The sequence below is a fragment of the Phasianus colchicus genome, chromosome 16, assembly GCF_987193195.1.
Source record: "Phasianus colchicus chromosome 16, bPhaCol1.hap1.1, whole genome shotgun sequence".
Lineage (NCBI taxonomy): Eukaryota > Metazoa > Chordata > Aves > Galliformes > Phasianidae > Phasianus > Phasianus colchicus.
This window is the reverse complement of record NC_143451.1, coordinates 11,354,950-11,369,263: the sequence shown is the minus strand read 5'-3', so window position 1 is coordinate 11,369,263 and position 14,314 is coordinate 11,354,950. Positions and strand designations below refer to the sequence as shown.

The 14,314-nt window shown below is 40.9% G+C and overlaps 1 protein-coding gene across 5 annotated transcripts; it reads left to right on the top strand.

The window, feature by feature from the left end:
* The first annotated feature begins 194 nt into the window (after positions 1-194).
* On the top strand, positions 195-14,314 carry PRPSAP2 (phosphoribosyl pyrophosphate synthetase associated protein 2). Of its 5 annotated transcripts, none has more exons than XM_090151475.1 (12): positions 207-347; positions 2,601-2,720; positions 3,281-3,431; positions 4,116-4,168; positions 4,292-4,358; positions 5,357-5,529; positions 6,419-6,534; positions 10,000-10,055; positions 12,324-12,472; positions 13,131-13,201; positions 13,427-13,573; positions 14,104-14,314. In XM_090151475.1, exons 3-12 carry the CDS (start codon positions 3,313-3,315, stop codon positions 14,260-14,262), a joined length of 1,110 nt encoding a protein of 369 aa, XP_090007601.1. In that variant the 5' UTR covers positions 207-347; positions 2,601-2,720; positions 3,281-3,312; the 3' UTR covers positions 14,263-14,314. The 5 variants fall into 5 exon arrangements, with proteins under 5 accessions (XP_031462687.1, XP_031462685.1, XP_090007601.1 ...); XM_090151476.1 differs by having other exon boundaries at positions 209-343; XM_031606827.2 differs by lacking the exon at positions 2,601-2,720 and having other exon boundaries at positions 195-343.

Here is a 14,314-nt window from a genome sequence, read left to right as displayed (position 1 = left end):
GGGGAAAACGTGAAACGACGCGTTAACAACACGCTCCCCAAATCGGCCCTCCTCGGCGGTGCCTCAGCATCCTCCCCTCTTCCCCCACCTCAGGGGGGGGAAAATGGCGCCGGCGGAGACGCCCCTCAGAGCGGCGCGAGGCCTCGGCGGGAAGGGCTGTGGGGGGGCAGGGCGTGGCCTCACTCCCGCCCCTCACGCGCCCTCCGCCCGCCCCCCCCCCCTCGCGGCGCCGCCATCTTGCGAGCGGATAACCGCTGGAGGGGCTGAGCTCCGCGCTGCCTCTGCCTCTCTACCATCCCTCCGGGCCGGGCCGCCTTCTCCCGGGACCGGAGGGCCGGAGCCGGTAGGTAAGGCCTTCAGCTCCCCTTCCACACCCTGCCCCGCACGGCGCTCCGCCGCCCGAGAAATGGGCTTCTCCTCACCGGCCGTGTGGGAGGGAGCCGCTTTCTGGGGGTTCATCGGCGGCCCCGCAGGTGAAGGAAGGAGCGGGGTGTTGTTGGTGGCACGACGGGGGCTGAGGGACGCTCAGGCCGCCGCCCCGACGGAGTGCGGAGCGGTAGGGAGGTGTGGGTGCGGGGCTCGGCCCTCTGAGCGAGCCGTTGGGGATCGGTTGCTGCCCAGGTCGTTGTGGGGCGGTGAGAACCGCATCCCCTCGTGGGAAGGGGCCGGGCTGCCCCCGGCCCGTGGGGATCGCGCTTAGAAGCGGCGGTTCCAGACGGCTGTTAATGCCTCTGTTGCTTTCCGTATTGCATGCGCTGAATTGGTGGAGGTGTAAAAGGGAAAGCCGATGGGATCGCGTGCAGCCCGTCCAGGAATCGTATTCATCATCTAATGCTGGTGTAGCTGCGTTCTGCCCAGGAGGAAGGGTAGGAGCTGATGGAGCAGCCCGCACCACGGTGTGTGTGTTTTCTTACAGCCTGGGAGATGCATCCACCTGCAGCCAGGGAGGGCTGTGGTCCCATGGGCACCTGTGGAGTCACATCTATGCACATCTAATAAAGTTGTTGTCAGTTTGCTGCCATCCCAGCATCCTTTTCCTGTTTGATGCATCAGTGTTGCTCCGCAAAACTGACTTCTCCCTACACCACACGCTGTAGCTCAGTTGTTGCTGTTGCAGTACATCCACGTGTCCTTGACCTGTGGTTATGTGAAAAACTGCACATCTTTCTTCTTGGTTGTGAGTGGCAGTACCTCATTGTGGAGTAAGGTGCATCCTGAGCAGTAAACGTGAAACAGCTCTCATCTTTCACCAGATTTCTTAATTCCTCTTTATTTTCCTAATCTGTGCAGGAAGGAAGGTAACATAACTGGAGATAAAAGTTATCTTCAAATTGCCTTGTAAAGGTTTGCAGTAACAATTGAAGGTTGTCTCAACGTTGTTCCCATTATGCCAGAGAAGGATGCTTTCAGCTGATGTTCTGAGGCCTGAAAGCATTTTGAGTATACTCTCACTTTGTTGGATTGAAGATGCATTATGAGTATTGGGCAGGTGATTGCCACTGGGAGTTGTGGAAAGTAAGTGTGTGCCAGAAGGAAGGAAGAAACATGAGCTGAGAAATGGAATTCAGTTTGTATTTTTCCTTAGTTTTCCTAATATTTTTCCTTACTGGGAACCAAGTTTGAGAGGGAGATTACCTTTAAACTGTGTGTTTAAGGCAGCTGCCTTCTAGCATTTGGGAAGGCTTTTTAAATTACTATTTTTCTATTACTATCTGAAAGAAAAGACAGAAAGGGGTAGAGTGTTGCTTTAGTGGTACAGGTGTCCCAGCAGATTCTAACTGAGTCAACTACTAGGCATTAAAATTCTGCTGAAGTTGTTCCCCAGTTGTGCTTTCTTTCTGCACGTTTGGGAAGTTTTGATGACAGGTTTTTGTTTAGAGCAGTTGAACATAGCACAGCTTCTTCCTGGGGAGGTTTGTTGTTAGGAAGTTCCCAACCTCCCCTTGTCTCTTGACTGAGGATCAGTGAGGTAGTGTTTCTGTGCCTAAGCCAAACTAAGGAGGAGTATGCGTGGTTGCAAAGGTAGGCAGAATTAGTTCGTTTTGTATTTTTTTAATGGAGCTAGACAACTGTTCCTGTAGGTATGAAAATTGTTCCTTTTCTTCTAGCTGGCTGTTTGGAAGTACTTAATGGTTGATAAGCAATGAATTTTTAGAATAGATACACATGACTTGGAGAATTAGGTTCCCAAGTAGAGGTACAAATTTCCTTGGTAGGAAAGTTGTTGATTTATGTGAACTTCTGTTTAGTTTTTTTTTTCAGTGATGTAGCTTATTTTTGATGTTTTCAGTCCCTTCCATAATGCTAAAATGGATGGTGAGGGATTTGGGCTATTTGAACACAAGAAGTGAAGTGCTGTAGCTTAGGACTTCAGTAAAATGCTTCTGAGGTGAGAAGAATGCTTCTGTTGGTGTCTGCTGGTAGATTGGTCATTTCTTTTATTTGAACAAAATAGTACATTAGAAGAAGGCTGAAAATATGATGCTTCAAAGAAGAATGAATAAGCGTGAAGATGGAATCCCATCAATTAGTGTTTGTGCCTATATTTGAAAAAAAAAAAAAATAGATTTCCTCTTGATGTTTTTCTCCTGTTTTCACAGGAGAAATATTAGTATCAAAGAATGACAACAACTGCTTCATCAAGCGGATGCTTTGTGCAGGAGGTCATAATTTACAGCTACCAACTTTATTGAACTCTTCCTTACATTTCATCCATATTTGTAAGTTTATCATTTATTGCAAAGAGATGGAAAGACACGCAGCTATGGAAATAGGTGCTTCTAGTTGATTTAGCAGGTACCAGAACCCAAGGGGCTCTCCTGAACTCAGACTGATGCCTGACTGGCTTTGTGATATTGAGAGTCAGTGTTGCTTAGCTCTAGAAAGGCAGCTATGGAAAAGAGAATCTGTGCTGCTAAATGATAGCCTAAGGAGAGCATTTGAAACCCCAACAAATAAAAAACCCACCTGCTAGGAAGCTGTATAGGGGAGATCTTTTGGAGACTTCCAGTGAAACATTTTGCTGGCAGGTTATGTGAAGCTTGGGGTAGGAGAAAAAAGGCAGGACAGGTGGAAGACCCGTGCTTTCTGCTCCATCTCAAGATGTGCTGAGCTAGGTCTGTAACCGGCATAGCTTGTGGATCACAAACAACTGTAGTGATAGCAAATACTAAGAATGTTGGAGAATACAGACTTATAAAACTCGTTGTCTAAACAGAGGAAATTTGTTCTTTTTGTATTTTTAACGTTGTGGATTTACCAGGCCTTTGATCTCTTCCAGTCTTTTAGGAGTGGGAAGACAACTTAGGTTTGATGTTTTGTGTGCCATCAACTGAAACTGGGGCCATAATGAATATAACGAAAGGTGGACTGGTGCTGTTTTCAGCTAATTCCAATTCTTCATGCATGGAACTATCAAAGAGAATTGCTGAGTAAGTAATATTTGCCTGCAGGGCAGTCTAGGACCTCTGTGTCTTTATGATGGGACTTGTTTTAGTAAAGGCTGATTTTCTCTTTTGTTATGTGAGATTTTATTCCTGAGATTTATGTGCCAAAGCTAGTAGAAAGGAGTTTTGCATGGGAAGGATTTGGGCATGTGTACCTATCATATCCTGCTTTCTGCTCTTAGAGGTCTTTGCTAATATTGAAATGGAATAAACTCAGCAGGCTTTTATCTTCCTTTATTCATTGAATAGAGCTCACCAGTATTTTCCATTTACTTTAGATTGATGTTTTTCTTTGGAAAAGAGTGCTTTAAAAGTGGCCTTTTGAGTATTGTGAATGTTTATGTTGTCAACTTTGCAGATTTAGAGACAGTGCAGTGTATGTATAATGCGTGTAAATATATAAGAATGAGAAATTGCTACATAATTTAATAAGCAGTATTTTTATTCCATTGGTTGTTCTGAGCTTGACTTGAAAATGAGTTTAGCTTAACCTGCAGTGTGGCTGCATCAAGAGATTTCCACTGCAGTTGTTGGTTTCAGGACTCGTGGTTTTCTTTTCCTGTTTTTCTCCTCAAATACAGCCTTTTCAGTAGCTATTGCACTGTGAGCTCTTCACTTGTTTTACCTTTCACTTTTTCATATTCTGGTTTATTTTTTCTCTTCCTGCAGGCGATTAGGAGTTGAGATGGGGAAGGTTCAGGTTTATCAAGAGCCAAACAGAGGTGAGCGTTTAATTGGCAAAACTGGAATCTTACCTGTCTACAACGTGCATATATTGGCTACCCTTTTCTTGTTTCTTGTTGCATTTTGCTCCTGCAAATCTTACATAGTTCTCTTCTTGACAGAAACGAGAGTACAAATTCAGGAGTCTGTGAGAGGAAAAGATGTGTTTATCATCCAGACGGTTTCTAAGTGAGTAACTGTTTAAAGGCACTTCACTGTATTTTGATGTAGGCTGTCCATAAGAATGCTTCTGTTTTAACTTTTCATTACATCATATATATGTGATACAGTATAAGGTTAGATTTATATATATCTTTAATACATGGACAGAGAAGACTTAATTATAAGCTAACATCAATTAATTTTACTTTCAGTGAAAATATCATTGAAACTTTCTCCATGGCCTCTCTGAGTTCTTCCGCATTTTTCTGCAAACCATGTCCTTTGAATTCCTTCCTTTTCAGTACCGTGGCTCCAGCACCATTACAGGCTTCTAAAAGTAGGAGAAGCATTTCCTAGGCAATGTGTTTGGTGATACAGAAAACCATTTTGTTGTTTTGAAAAGAACTTTACACATGTGAAGACTTTTTTTAAAATTTCTAGTAGCTAGAGAACTAGTAGGTCTCTGAGTTGATGACTAGTTCCCATCTGCAGAGATGCCCTCCCTATCTTTTCATTTAGAGCACAAAACAGATGGTAGTTACAGAATATTTAGCCTGTTGTTGGCTTAAACAAAAGGGAAATATATTGCAAAACAGCTTTTAAAATTAAAGCTATGTGTGTTGAAAAATATATCTATTTTGTACACAGTAGGAATAAATGTTGGGGATAGATTCATTGAATCATTAAGGTTGGAGAAGACCTCTAAGATCATTTAGTTCAACCATTGAAAAAAACAGTTGTGTAGTTGTTACAACACTGTTCTGTATTACTAAAGGCCTGAAGGTAGTACAGCAAAAACTGCTGAGTTGCCCCAAAAAGTGAAAAAAAATTCCAGTGAAGAATTACAATGGTAGGTACAGGATACTTGCATCCTTAGGTGCACAACTGGATTCTTTCTGAAGATTGCTCTGACACCACTCTCTACTACAGTGGAGTGAAATCTCTGTGGCATGTACAGGTGTTACCTTGAACTCAGCTGCAGGATTTTTATTCTTGGATACAAAACCAGATACTTCTCATTGCAGGGACGTGAATACTACGATCATGGAACTCCTGATCATGGTGTATGCCTGTAAAACATCCTGTGCCAAAAGCATTATTGGAGTGATTCCTTACTTCCCCTACAGCAAACAGTGCAAGATGAGAAAAAGGGGCTCCATTGTCTCTAAATTACTGGCTTCAATGATGTGCAAAGCTGGTAAGGATGGAGATTGTTATGAAATAATCGGGGCAATGGGGAATCATATGCTCAGCATTCAGATTGAAAGAGGTCACTGTGCAAGTTGAGACTTTTATTAAAAATAATGTCAGTTTTTTGTAAGTTTAAAATGTGCATAAAAGGGTATAATCAGAGAGATCTCCAAATGAGAAGTTCAAGAAAAAAAATGCAGCATCCACTTCACGTTGCATCCTGCTGTGCAGACAGGATGAGTGTGCCACTTCAGGTCATGCTCTCTCTCCCTCACAGTGCTGTTCTTTGCCTTTCTCAATCTTAAACAGTCGTGCTTTCTCATTTCTAGTCTCTCTTTTACCTATTGGAGAGTGTACTTTGTCTCTTCCTTACATTTGAGTTGATGTGGGAGAATGTGATTATTTATTGTTAGTCCTCAACAGATTTTCTTTTCTGCTTCTTTCCTTCTACTCCTGTCCCTGGGAAGGATATGCAGTAACAGTGTACCCTGGGATCTGTTTCTTATTTTGAAAGAAGAAATGTGGCAATGGGTAGAATTCGGATCCATTTCTCAGGAGTTCAGAACTCAGATGTTTGTTGTGCTAGGCTCATACTGTGTGGCATAGATCCATTCATCTCATTTGTGGTTCCATTTTGTCACGTGTCAAATGGAAAAGGATCACACCTGCCTCAGTGTGGCACTACTGATCCAGTTATGTAGGTTGTTCTGAGGCATCTGGAAGTGTGGCAACCCCTGTTATCTAAAAGAGACATAGCTAATCTGCTATGTACTTTTTGTTACCATAGCAGCTTACAGAGCTTGTTTTGAAAAAAGAAACTTGTTAAATTGAATAGAAAAATAATGTTCTTCATGTGCTTCTCCATATGTCTATTTTATTTTATTTTGTTTCTGAAGGACTAACTCATCTCATTACCATGGATTTGCATCAGAAGGAAATACAGGGCTTCTTCAATATTCCGGTTGATAACTTGAGAGCATCTCCATTTTTACTACAGTACATCCAAGAAGAGGTGAGAAAGCCATTCTATTACAGCCTTTTGTTTCTTTAATTTTTTTTTTGTCACGTCTCAAGGCTCTTGATGCAATTCCTGTGAAAAGATTAATTCTTCAAACAGATTTTGAAAGGATGAAGTGTCATTTTGGGGCAGAAATTGTGTAGTTGGTTCTTCTGCCCTGAGAGGACTGAGATTTTCTTTCATGAAGAGCTGGTATTTTATTATCCATGTAAGGTTGCTGTTCTATCTCTTAGACATGTTCTTCTAATTCATATTTTTAAAAGAGCATTTTTCTATTCTGGTTGTCCTCTTCCTTTCCTGTTTCCAATTTCCTTGCCATTTACAGGATGGAATGCTTGTGTGGGTGTAATTGATGTAGTATTATGAAAATATTTTGTAGGTTAACATGTAAATGATGGAAGTTTGTCCATCATGATCTGAAAATAAGGACAGATTATTTTGCGGGGAAATCTCCTGCTGTTTGTTCAGGACATCTTGGCTTGAGCGTGACTTCTGATGCTGTGTGCATCCAGTTCTCTGTCTTTTGAAATGGATATTACTTTTAGAAAGTGCTTTGAGAAGTGCTGCTGGTAGATCCATATATACAAATCGTGCAGTTGATAATTGTAGGTATAAGATGTATTTTATGTCTTGACTAATTATAATTTTGGAAGAAAGTAATTGTTTCTTTTTAACCCACACCTTTTCATTTACAGAGAGATAAATGCCTCGATTTAAAAAAAAAAAAAAAAAAGCAACTAAGAACAAAAAATCCCACCATGATTGTTAAGACTCCTGCTAGAGAATCATTTCCCAGCTGTCAGACATTATTTGGTACTGTAGTCCTAGCACAAGGGAAAGCTGTAGAACAAAACTCTGGGCTCTTGGCTTTGGCACCATCCTTCATCTCACCATTTCACCATTCTTCTACAGCTGTACATTGTAATCACTGTGTAAGTTAGAGAAAATAAAGTAGAAGACCAAGTGGATGGATTGAGGACAATTTTTGCACTGCATGTCACTTGAGCCTGTTGTCTATAGATAACGAGGTCAGGGTGTGGTTTTGTCTCTAAGCACATTTTGATACCTGATTGTCAGAATGATTTACAAGGAATTGTTGCACCTAAGTCTGTTACTACTGCTGCATTCTAACCAATGAACATCCACAAAGCACTGCTGAGGTGGATGTGGAGAGGACTTAAAAGATATTTTGTTTTTTGTTTCTTCCTTCCTCTGCTTGTTGGAGATGACTTGCTAGAAGTGAGGTTGACTGAAGCAGTGTGGTCACCTGGGTTTTATACTGGCAAGTTTCTCTAGCTGAATTGTGTTTATTATCCCTTTGTAAAAGATTCTTCCAGTGTTGCTCAGAAAGAATTCAATATTCTTCTCAAGTTCACCGTGGCTGCTGCATCTCCTGCACTGTGAATGGCACAGAGTGGAAAATGTTTAGGATGGGAGTTGTGGTGGGATCTACTGAACAGCATGAAATAGAATCCAGGTTGATAAGAGCAAAGGTCACTTACAAAGCATTTAACTGAAAGCTGGGAGGATGAGGCCTTGTAGTTGTTCACTGTCAGGAATTTATGCACAGGAGTGAAGGAATTATTTGGTGCTCTGGGATGAGGTCAGTGCAATCAGTGAAATCCATGTGGAATGAAGATAATTTGGTGGTTTTCCTTTGTATGCCTAGCAAATATTTATAGTTATTGTCTTCTTTCCTATGTGCACATGTTAATCTTAGAGTGATTTGCCAATCTCAGAGTGATGTAGCTCTTTGTCACTAGCAGCTGTTGATGTTCTGTTGTCTCTTGGATGACATTTCTGGCTTTCTGACTTCGTTTTTGAAGAGATGAGAACAAATTCAATAATTTGGCAGGGGAAAAGTGAGGCAATGATGTTTGAACAAGATCAAAGCCTTTATTATGTCAAATGACAGGCCCTGCCTTGTCCGTACCTTCCAACATGTTCATCTTCCTAGTCTGTTGTTTGACTTAGCATGTTCTGTCCTTTACAAATGCTGAATTCCCACTGTTGTAGGTGGAGTTGGTTGTGCTGCGGATTATTAATGTTTCCTGTCACATCCTCTGAAAAGCCCTTGTTTTCAGTTGTTAGGTCCATGCCAAAATTCAGTACTTAAGTAAGTATGGAAAAAAAGAATTCTTTCAGATAGAATGTTTTTGGAAATACTTGGCCAGTGCGGTTTGTGTGTCTGAGGATAAGGTTGTGGAAGAACTTAGCTTGCTTGTGGTTGTGAGAAAGAAGTATTTCCATGTTTTGGAGGTATTTGACATCTGATAGTGAGGCCACAAACTCTGTTTCAGGGTACCGTTTCCTGGTTTTGCTAAATGACAGCTCTGGCAGAACAGTTTGCAGGTATTCATTAGCAGCTCTTGAGACCTGTAACACTGGGGTTCTCCAGGGATTGGATCTGTTCTGTAGGACTTGTTATTGCAGCTGAGAGTGGCCGTGGAGTCTTACTGCTGCTACAAGACCAGGCAGGTTCTTTACCTGCTGCGCTCCGTGGCAGACTGATTGTCCCAGGAAAATGCTGAGTTTGCAAGGAAGGGACTGCAGTGAGAGGAACACAAAGTGCTGTTGGAAAAGAGGTGAGAAAGGACTGGTAAACGTAGATGGTGGAATGCTTGAAACTGGGCGAGGAAAGATTGGTCTGACAAGGAGTCAGCTTTGGAAGGGAAAACAGGAGACTGAGATGAGAGATGGAGACTAAAATACTGGCTAAATGAAGTGAGAGTGTCAGAGAAGAAAAGCCAGTATGACAGTGAGGCAGCAAACCTGGGAGGGATGGTGCATGTAAAGACTGACTCATGTACCCATAGACATTGAAATGAAAACCAAACTTCTTGGTCTTGCCACTTTGCTGCTGTCAGCATCTGGAGCGGCGTCCTCACGCTGACCTACAGAGAGGACATAAACTGTGGCTCCAGGATCAGAATGTTGAATGTAAAATTTTAAGCCTTTTGATGTAAGGAGTTGGTGTGGTGTGATGGAGTGGCCTGTCTTTTTTTTTTCTTTTTTTTTTTTGCATGTAACTGGAAGAACAACTCCACAAATGAGGAAAGATGAAATATTGTGTTTTAAGTGTTGAAAGACTGCTGTGTGGATTTGCAAGACAATTTAAACAGGACAGGAAGCTTTAGTTTTCATGGTTTCCTGTTTTTTAACATTTGCCTTTGTAGTCTGCATATTATTCTAAGGCAGTTACTTTCGTGTAATGTGTGTATAACATGATATGAATGAAAGGTGGAATTTTGAGCTAAAAGTCTGAATTTGCTTAATGGCTGGGCTTACTGAGATGTGAAGTTCTCATCACATACTGTGGATTCTTGAGGTTTCTTTCTTATGTTAGGTAAAACATTCAATGTTTAAAATTCTTTTGGCAAAAAAAAAATTTTGATTCTTACTGAGTTTAAATCTGTCTGAAGATACAAAGTAGACATTGCTATCTGTTATTTACTACAGATACCAGACTACAGGAATGCTGTAATTGTGGCCAAATCACCTGCGTCTGCAAAGAGGTGGGTAAGATCTGCTCTCTTGTAAGAGCAGGAAATCTCTGTTGTGATTTTGCTTTTCAGATCAGGTGAACCTAAATGAGTTCAGCAATTAGAAGATGCAGCCCACACCCCCTGCCACTTAGACTGTCAGATGTGTAGTGTTTACCACGTGTGGTAAATCAGTGCAGTGCTTAGTATTAAGAAGCTATTTATTCATATTTTTCTGTGTTAACATCACGGATTGCCTGTTGTGAATGAAGCAAAATGGCTAGAACACCATTAATCCAGAGTAATTGCTTAACATGATCACAGCTTAGAGCATTGTTATCAGATCCTAAATAGGATGGCTTATTATCTGGCATGGTGGACTGGGATTTGATGGCTGAGGCTGTTTGATGTGAGAAGTTCTTGTTGCCCAAACAGTTGTTCTTAATTCCTGGAGCTTTTTGGTTTGCTATACCTGAGCTCTTTGCAGTTATGCTACTCAGAGAGGATGGCAAAGAGCTGGTTGGTGATTTAAGAGATACTATTTTTGCTGTAGTGACAAACTAGTAATTTGCTGAGAAGTTATGTAGGCTTAAGCCAAGACTTTTTTGATTGTCTTCATAAAAAAGGTTTTCACTGTTTTACATAGTAAATCAGAAATGTTTTACTTTGTAGAAGTGTACTGGGGACAATGACTTCTGTCATCTTTGTTTCCCAGTGGTTTTTATGTGACTTGTTTTGATTTTGATGGCTATTTTACATATGCTTATCTTTATTTCATTTATTTGGTGTCAGCATTGACTTGTGGGTCTAGATACATTTGTTGAAACATTTTCATGCTTGCCAAGTAACTGCATATGCCAGCAAATAGTTTGTCATACCGTTAGCAGATCAGTCAGTCAGCAGATGTGTAGAAAAGGATCCCAGAGCTGTATTTGTTTAGTTTCTTCACATGTATACAGATGCATTTCAGAACAGTGCTTGAGGAGACGTGTTGTATTCAGAAAAGAATGGTTGAATGGTTTATCCTAATAAAGGAAAACATTCTCTGGATGAATGTCTGCTTTGACAACTTTTGCTTGAAGGAGTTCAGGATGTTTCTGCAGTTTCTGAGTTCAGTGGAAAATGAATAAATCTCTTTAGTGCTGTTTGAACTTCATTCGGTGTAATATTGTGGTTTTTAAATGATTGATAAGTTTATATGATTATGCATTTTAAGTCACAACTCTTGAACTATTTGGATTTGGATGGATAATTTATATGCATTCAACTTTTTGAAAAACTACGATAACCACAGTGCAGAAAATTCATTGTTTTTAATTAGCAGAGCATCACAATGAGTGAATTATTCTGTGGACTTTGAGTTGTTTGGATAGTGAAACAAGGCTTGAATGTAAAGGAGGTAATTCAGGCCACAAGTCTCAGGTACTAAGGTTAGGACAACGTGTTTTGCTTTGCATGTGCTGGTCTCACTTTGACCAGAGGGAGATCAGATCAGTGTGTCAGCTGGGTACTGAGCTGGGTGTGCAAGGTAAGGCAGGTTGAATCCCACTGCTGCATTTGTCTTTGCTGCTGTCAGCAGCTGGGATGCAGGCACTGGCTGTGAATTTCCTATTTTCCTGCCTCTCTGCTTTTCCCACTCCTTCAGCTGACTTCATACTTCTTTACAGAAATTCTGAATTCAAGAAAATACTGCATGGTGAAGGAGCTTCTTGTAAGTTTGTAGATTGCTGTTTAAATTTCAAGAGCTGTTTGTTAGGCAGCGTCATTGTTTGATGTCTCTTCGGTAGGGTATCTAAGGCTGTGTGTCAGAAGGTCAGGGATACTGCCTTCCTTAGTCCACGTCTTGCTAAAAATAAGTAGGTGAACAGTTGTTTATATTTCATTAAACATAGGCAGTCCAGATATTCTTGATGATGGTTATGTGTCAGCAGCTGAAGCACAGGATCTCAAGAATGCTGAAGGCTAGAAAGTTGTTTTTTTTTTTTTTTTTTTTGACTAGGCAAAACAGAAGGGAGTAATCAGATTTGTTGCCTTTGCAGCATTTGACCTGTTGCTTGCAAAGCCTGTATGGATGCTTCCAAGGCTATTCTGACTCTCACAAGCCTAGTGAAAACAAGATGACACAGGATAAGTGATTTCTTCTATTGTCCTGCAATTTTAGGATCATTTCATTTTTCCTCTGTAACTTTAGAAATAAAATTGAAATACTTGTAGGTTAGCCATGTATGCATGTGAATTATTTTAAATCTAATGTGTATACCTTATATATACATGATTTTTTTTTTAACCCTTCCTCTCCAGGGCTCAGTCATTTGCTGAACGTTTACGGTTGGGAATTGCAGTGATTCATGGGGAAGCTCAAGATGCTGAGTCTGACATGGTAGATGGTCGTCATTCACCACCCACAGCCAAAAACGTAGCTGCTATTCATCCCAGTTTGGAGATACCCAGTAAGTAAGTTTGTATGTGAAAGTGTTCACCTCTTGCTTTTTGTGGTTTTGGAGAGCAGGGATGATAGTGATAGACCATCAGAAATCTTTTCAAGAACATGAGGGGGAAGAAAAGATTAATATTTGATGTCTTTGTAATCTGTGGTTCTAGTGTTAGGCCGCATGTGACATCTGTGCCATCACAGTGGGTCCGAGGAGGCATAGAGGCTGCACTCTTCTACCTCTTGGTTTTGATGGTTGGATTTTGTTCTGGGACATAGAGTTCATAAGCTGAGCTGGCTCTGGGTTTGTGTGTATCTGAGTCAGTGTTGTGTGCTTGACAGAGGAACTGTGCTGAATGGGGTGTGACCTGGAGCTGCACCAGCAAAACTTCACTGCATAAACCTAGCTTGGATCTCAGTGGAGTGATTGAACTGGTTGTGTCTGCAAGCCACTGTATACGTGTAGTTCATACTTTTGATTAAACTTAAAATATATATACTCTTTTTTTTTTTTGCATTTCCCAGTAACACTGTAGTAGTTGGAATACTTGTTGCATTGCTTCTCTCTAAAACACTGGTGATTGATGCAAAGCAGATGTTTTTACACTTAAAGTAAATTGTATAAACCTTCTTTTCCTTTCTGTTTTCTATCTCTCTAAAACTTTACTGTTGATCAGTGCTGATTCCCAAGGAAAAACCACCCATCACAGTTGTTGGAGATGTAGGAGGAAGAATAGCTATCATTGTGGTAAGGAAAATGCTGTGCCTTTTGATAAATCATATTTAATATGTTAAAGTTGCAGACAGCAAGTACAGTTTTTGTTGCATTGGTAACTAAACTTCTGGTGGTGAGCTTTTGATAACATTTGGATGTTATATCTGGAAAAGGTAGAAGGTCATTGAGGGTGCACCGTGTTGATCTGTGTGAGAACGTATTGAGTTCCAGTGGCTCAGTGTCCCCTTTGTTTGACAGGATGACATTATAGATGATGTTGACAGCTTTCTTGCTGCAGCAGAGACCCTCAAGGAGAGGGGGGCTTACAAGATCTTCGTAATGGCCACACATGGCCTGCTGTCTTCGGATGCTCCCAGGCTGATAGAAGAATCTGCAATTGATGAAGTAAGCGTAAATTCTGAATTTCTACTCAGATGATTTTTTTTTTTTTTTTTTAAGTAAGCAAATTTCTCCTGACTTGATTCTTAACATATACTGGCATTATGAATTGATCTGGGTAGGATCCTGTGTTTAGGCTTTATTACCGTTGTCTTGAATGCTAGAATAGTGGCATTTCTATATCCTGAAACTCTAGAAGTGGGAAACTAAGGAGAGTAAAGAGATGAGCTGTCAGTATTGGCACACTTATCTCCCACACGTTGAAGGGGAACTTAATGCCTTCCTTTTTGAACTTAGGTGCTGGCATTAAAAGAAGGGAGAGTACTGCTGCTGGTCTCTATGGATATGAGGAGTCCTACAGCAGTGCATTGATATTTGTGAGATTTTGATCCTGACAGTAATGTGAAATCTTGTTCCTTTGTCAGCCAGACTGGTTTAATAGGATCTGGAGGATAGATGTGGAGTTTCACAATTCTGATATGGAAGGTGGAAAGTATGAAGAGACTGTATCTGATCATTTTTTCCTCTTTCTTTAGGTGGTTGTTACAAACACAATTCCACATGAAATCCAGAAACTGCAGTGCCCTAAGATCAAGACTGTGGATATCAGCATGATCCTCTCAGAAGCCATTCGCAGGATCCACAACGGGGAGTCCATGTCATACCTTTTCAGAAATATTGGACTGGATGATTAAAGCTTTTTAATTTAAATAAACACCTTGGGCCAAACTGGAAGTGAAAAGATAA

Bases quoted from the DNA above. Each gene is read 5' to 3' on its own strand.
- PRPSAP2 (XM_031606827.2), top strand. From the start codon at position 3,313: ATGTTTTGTGTGCCATCAACTGAAACTGGGGCCATAATGAATATAACG. The intron at 4,359-5,356 runs GTGAGTAACTGT...TTCTCATTGCAG, and splicing joins ATCATCCAGACGGTTTCTAA to GGACGTGAATACTACGATCA. The intron at 10,056-12,323 runs GTGGGTAAGATC...CTTCCTCTCCAG, and splicing joins TCACCTGCGTCTGCAAAGAG to GGCTCAGTCATTTGCTGAAC.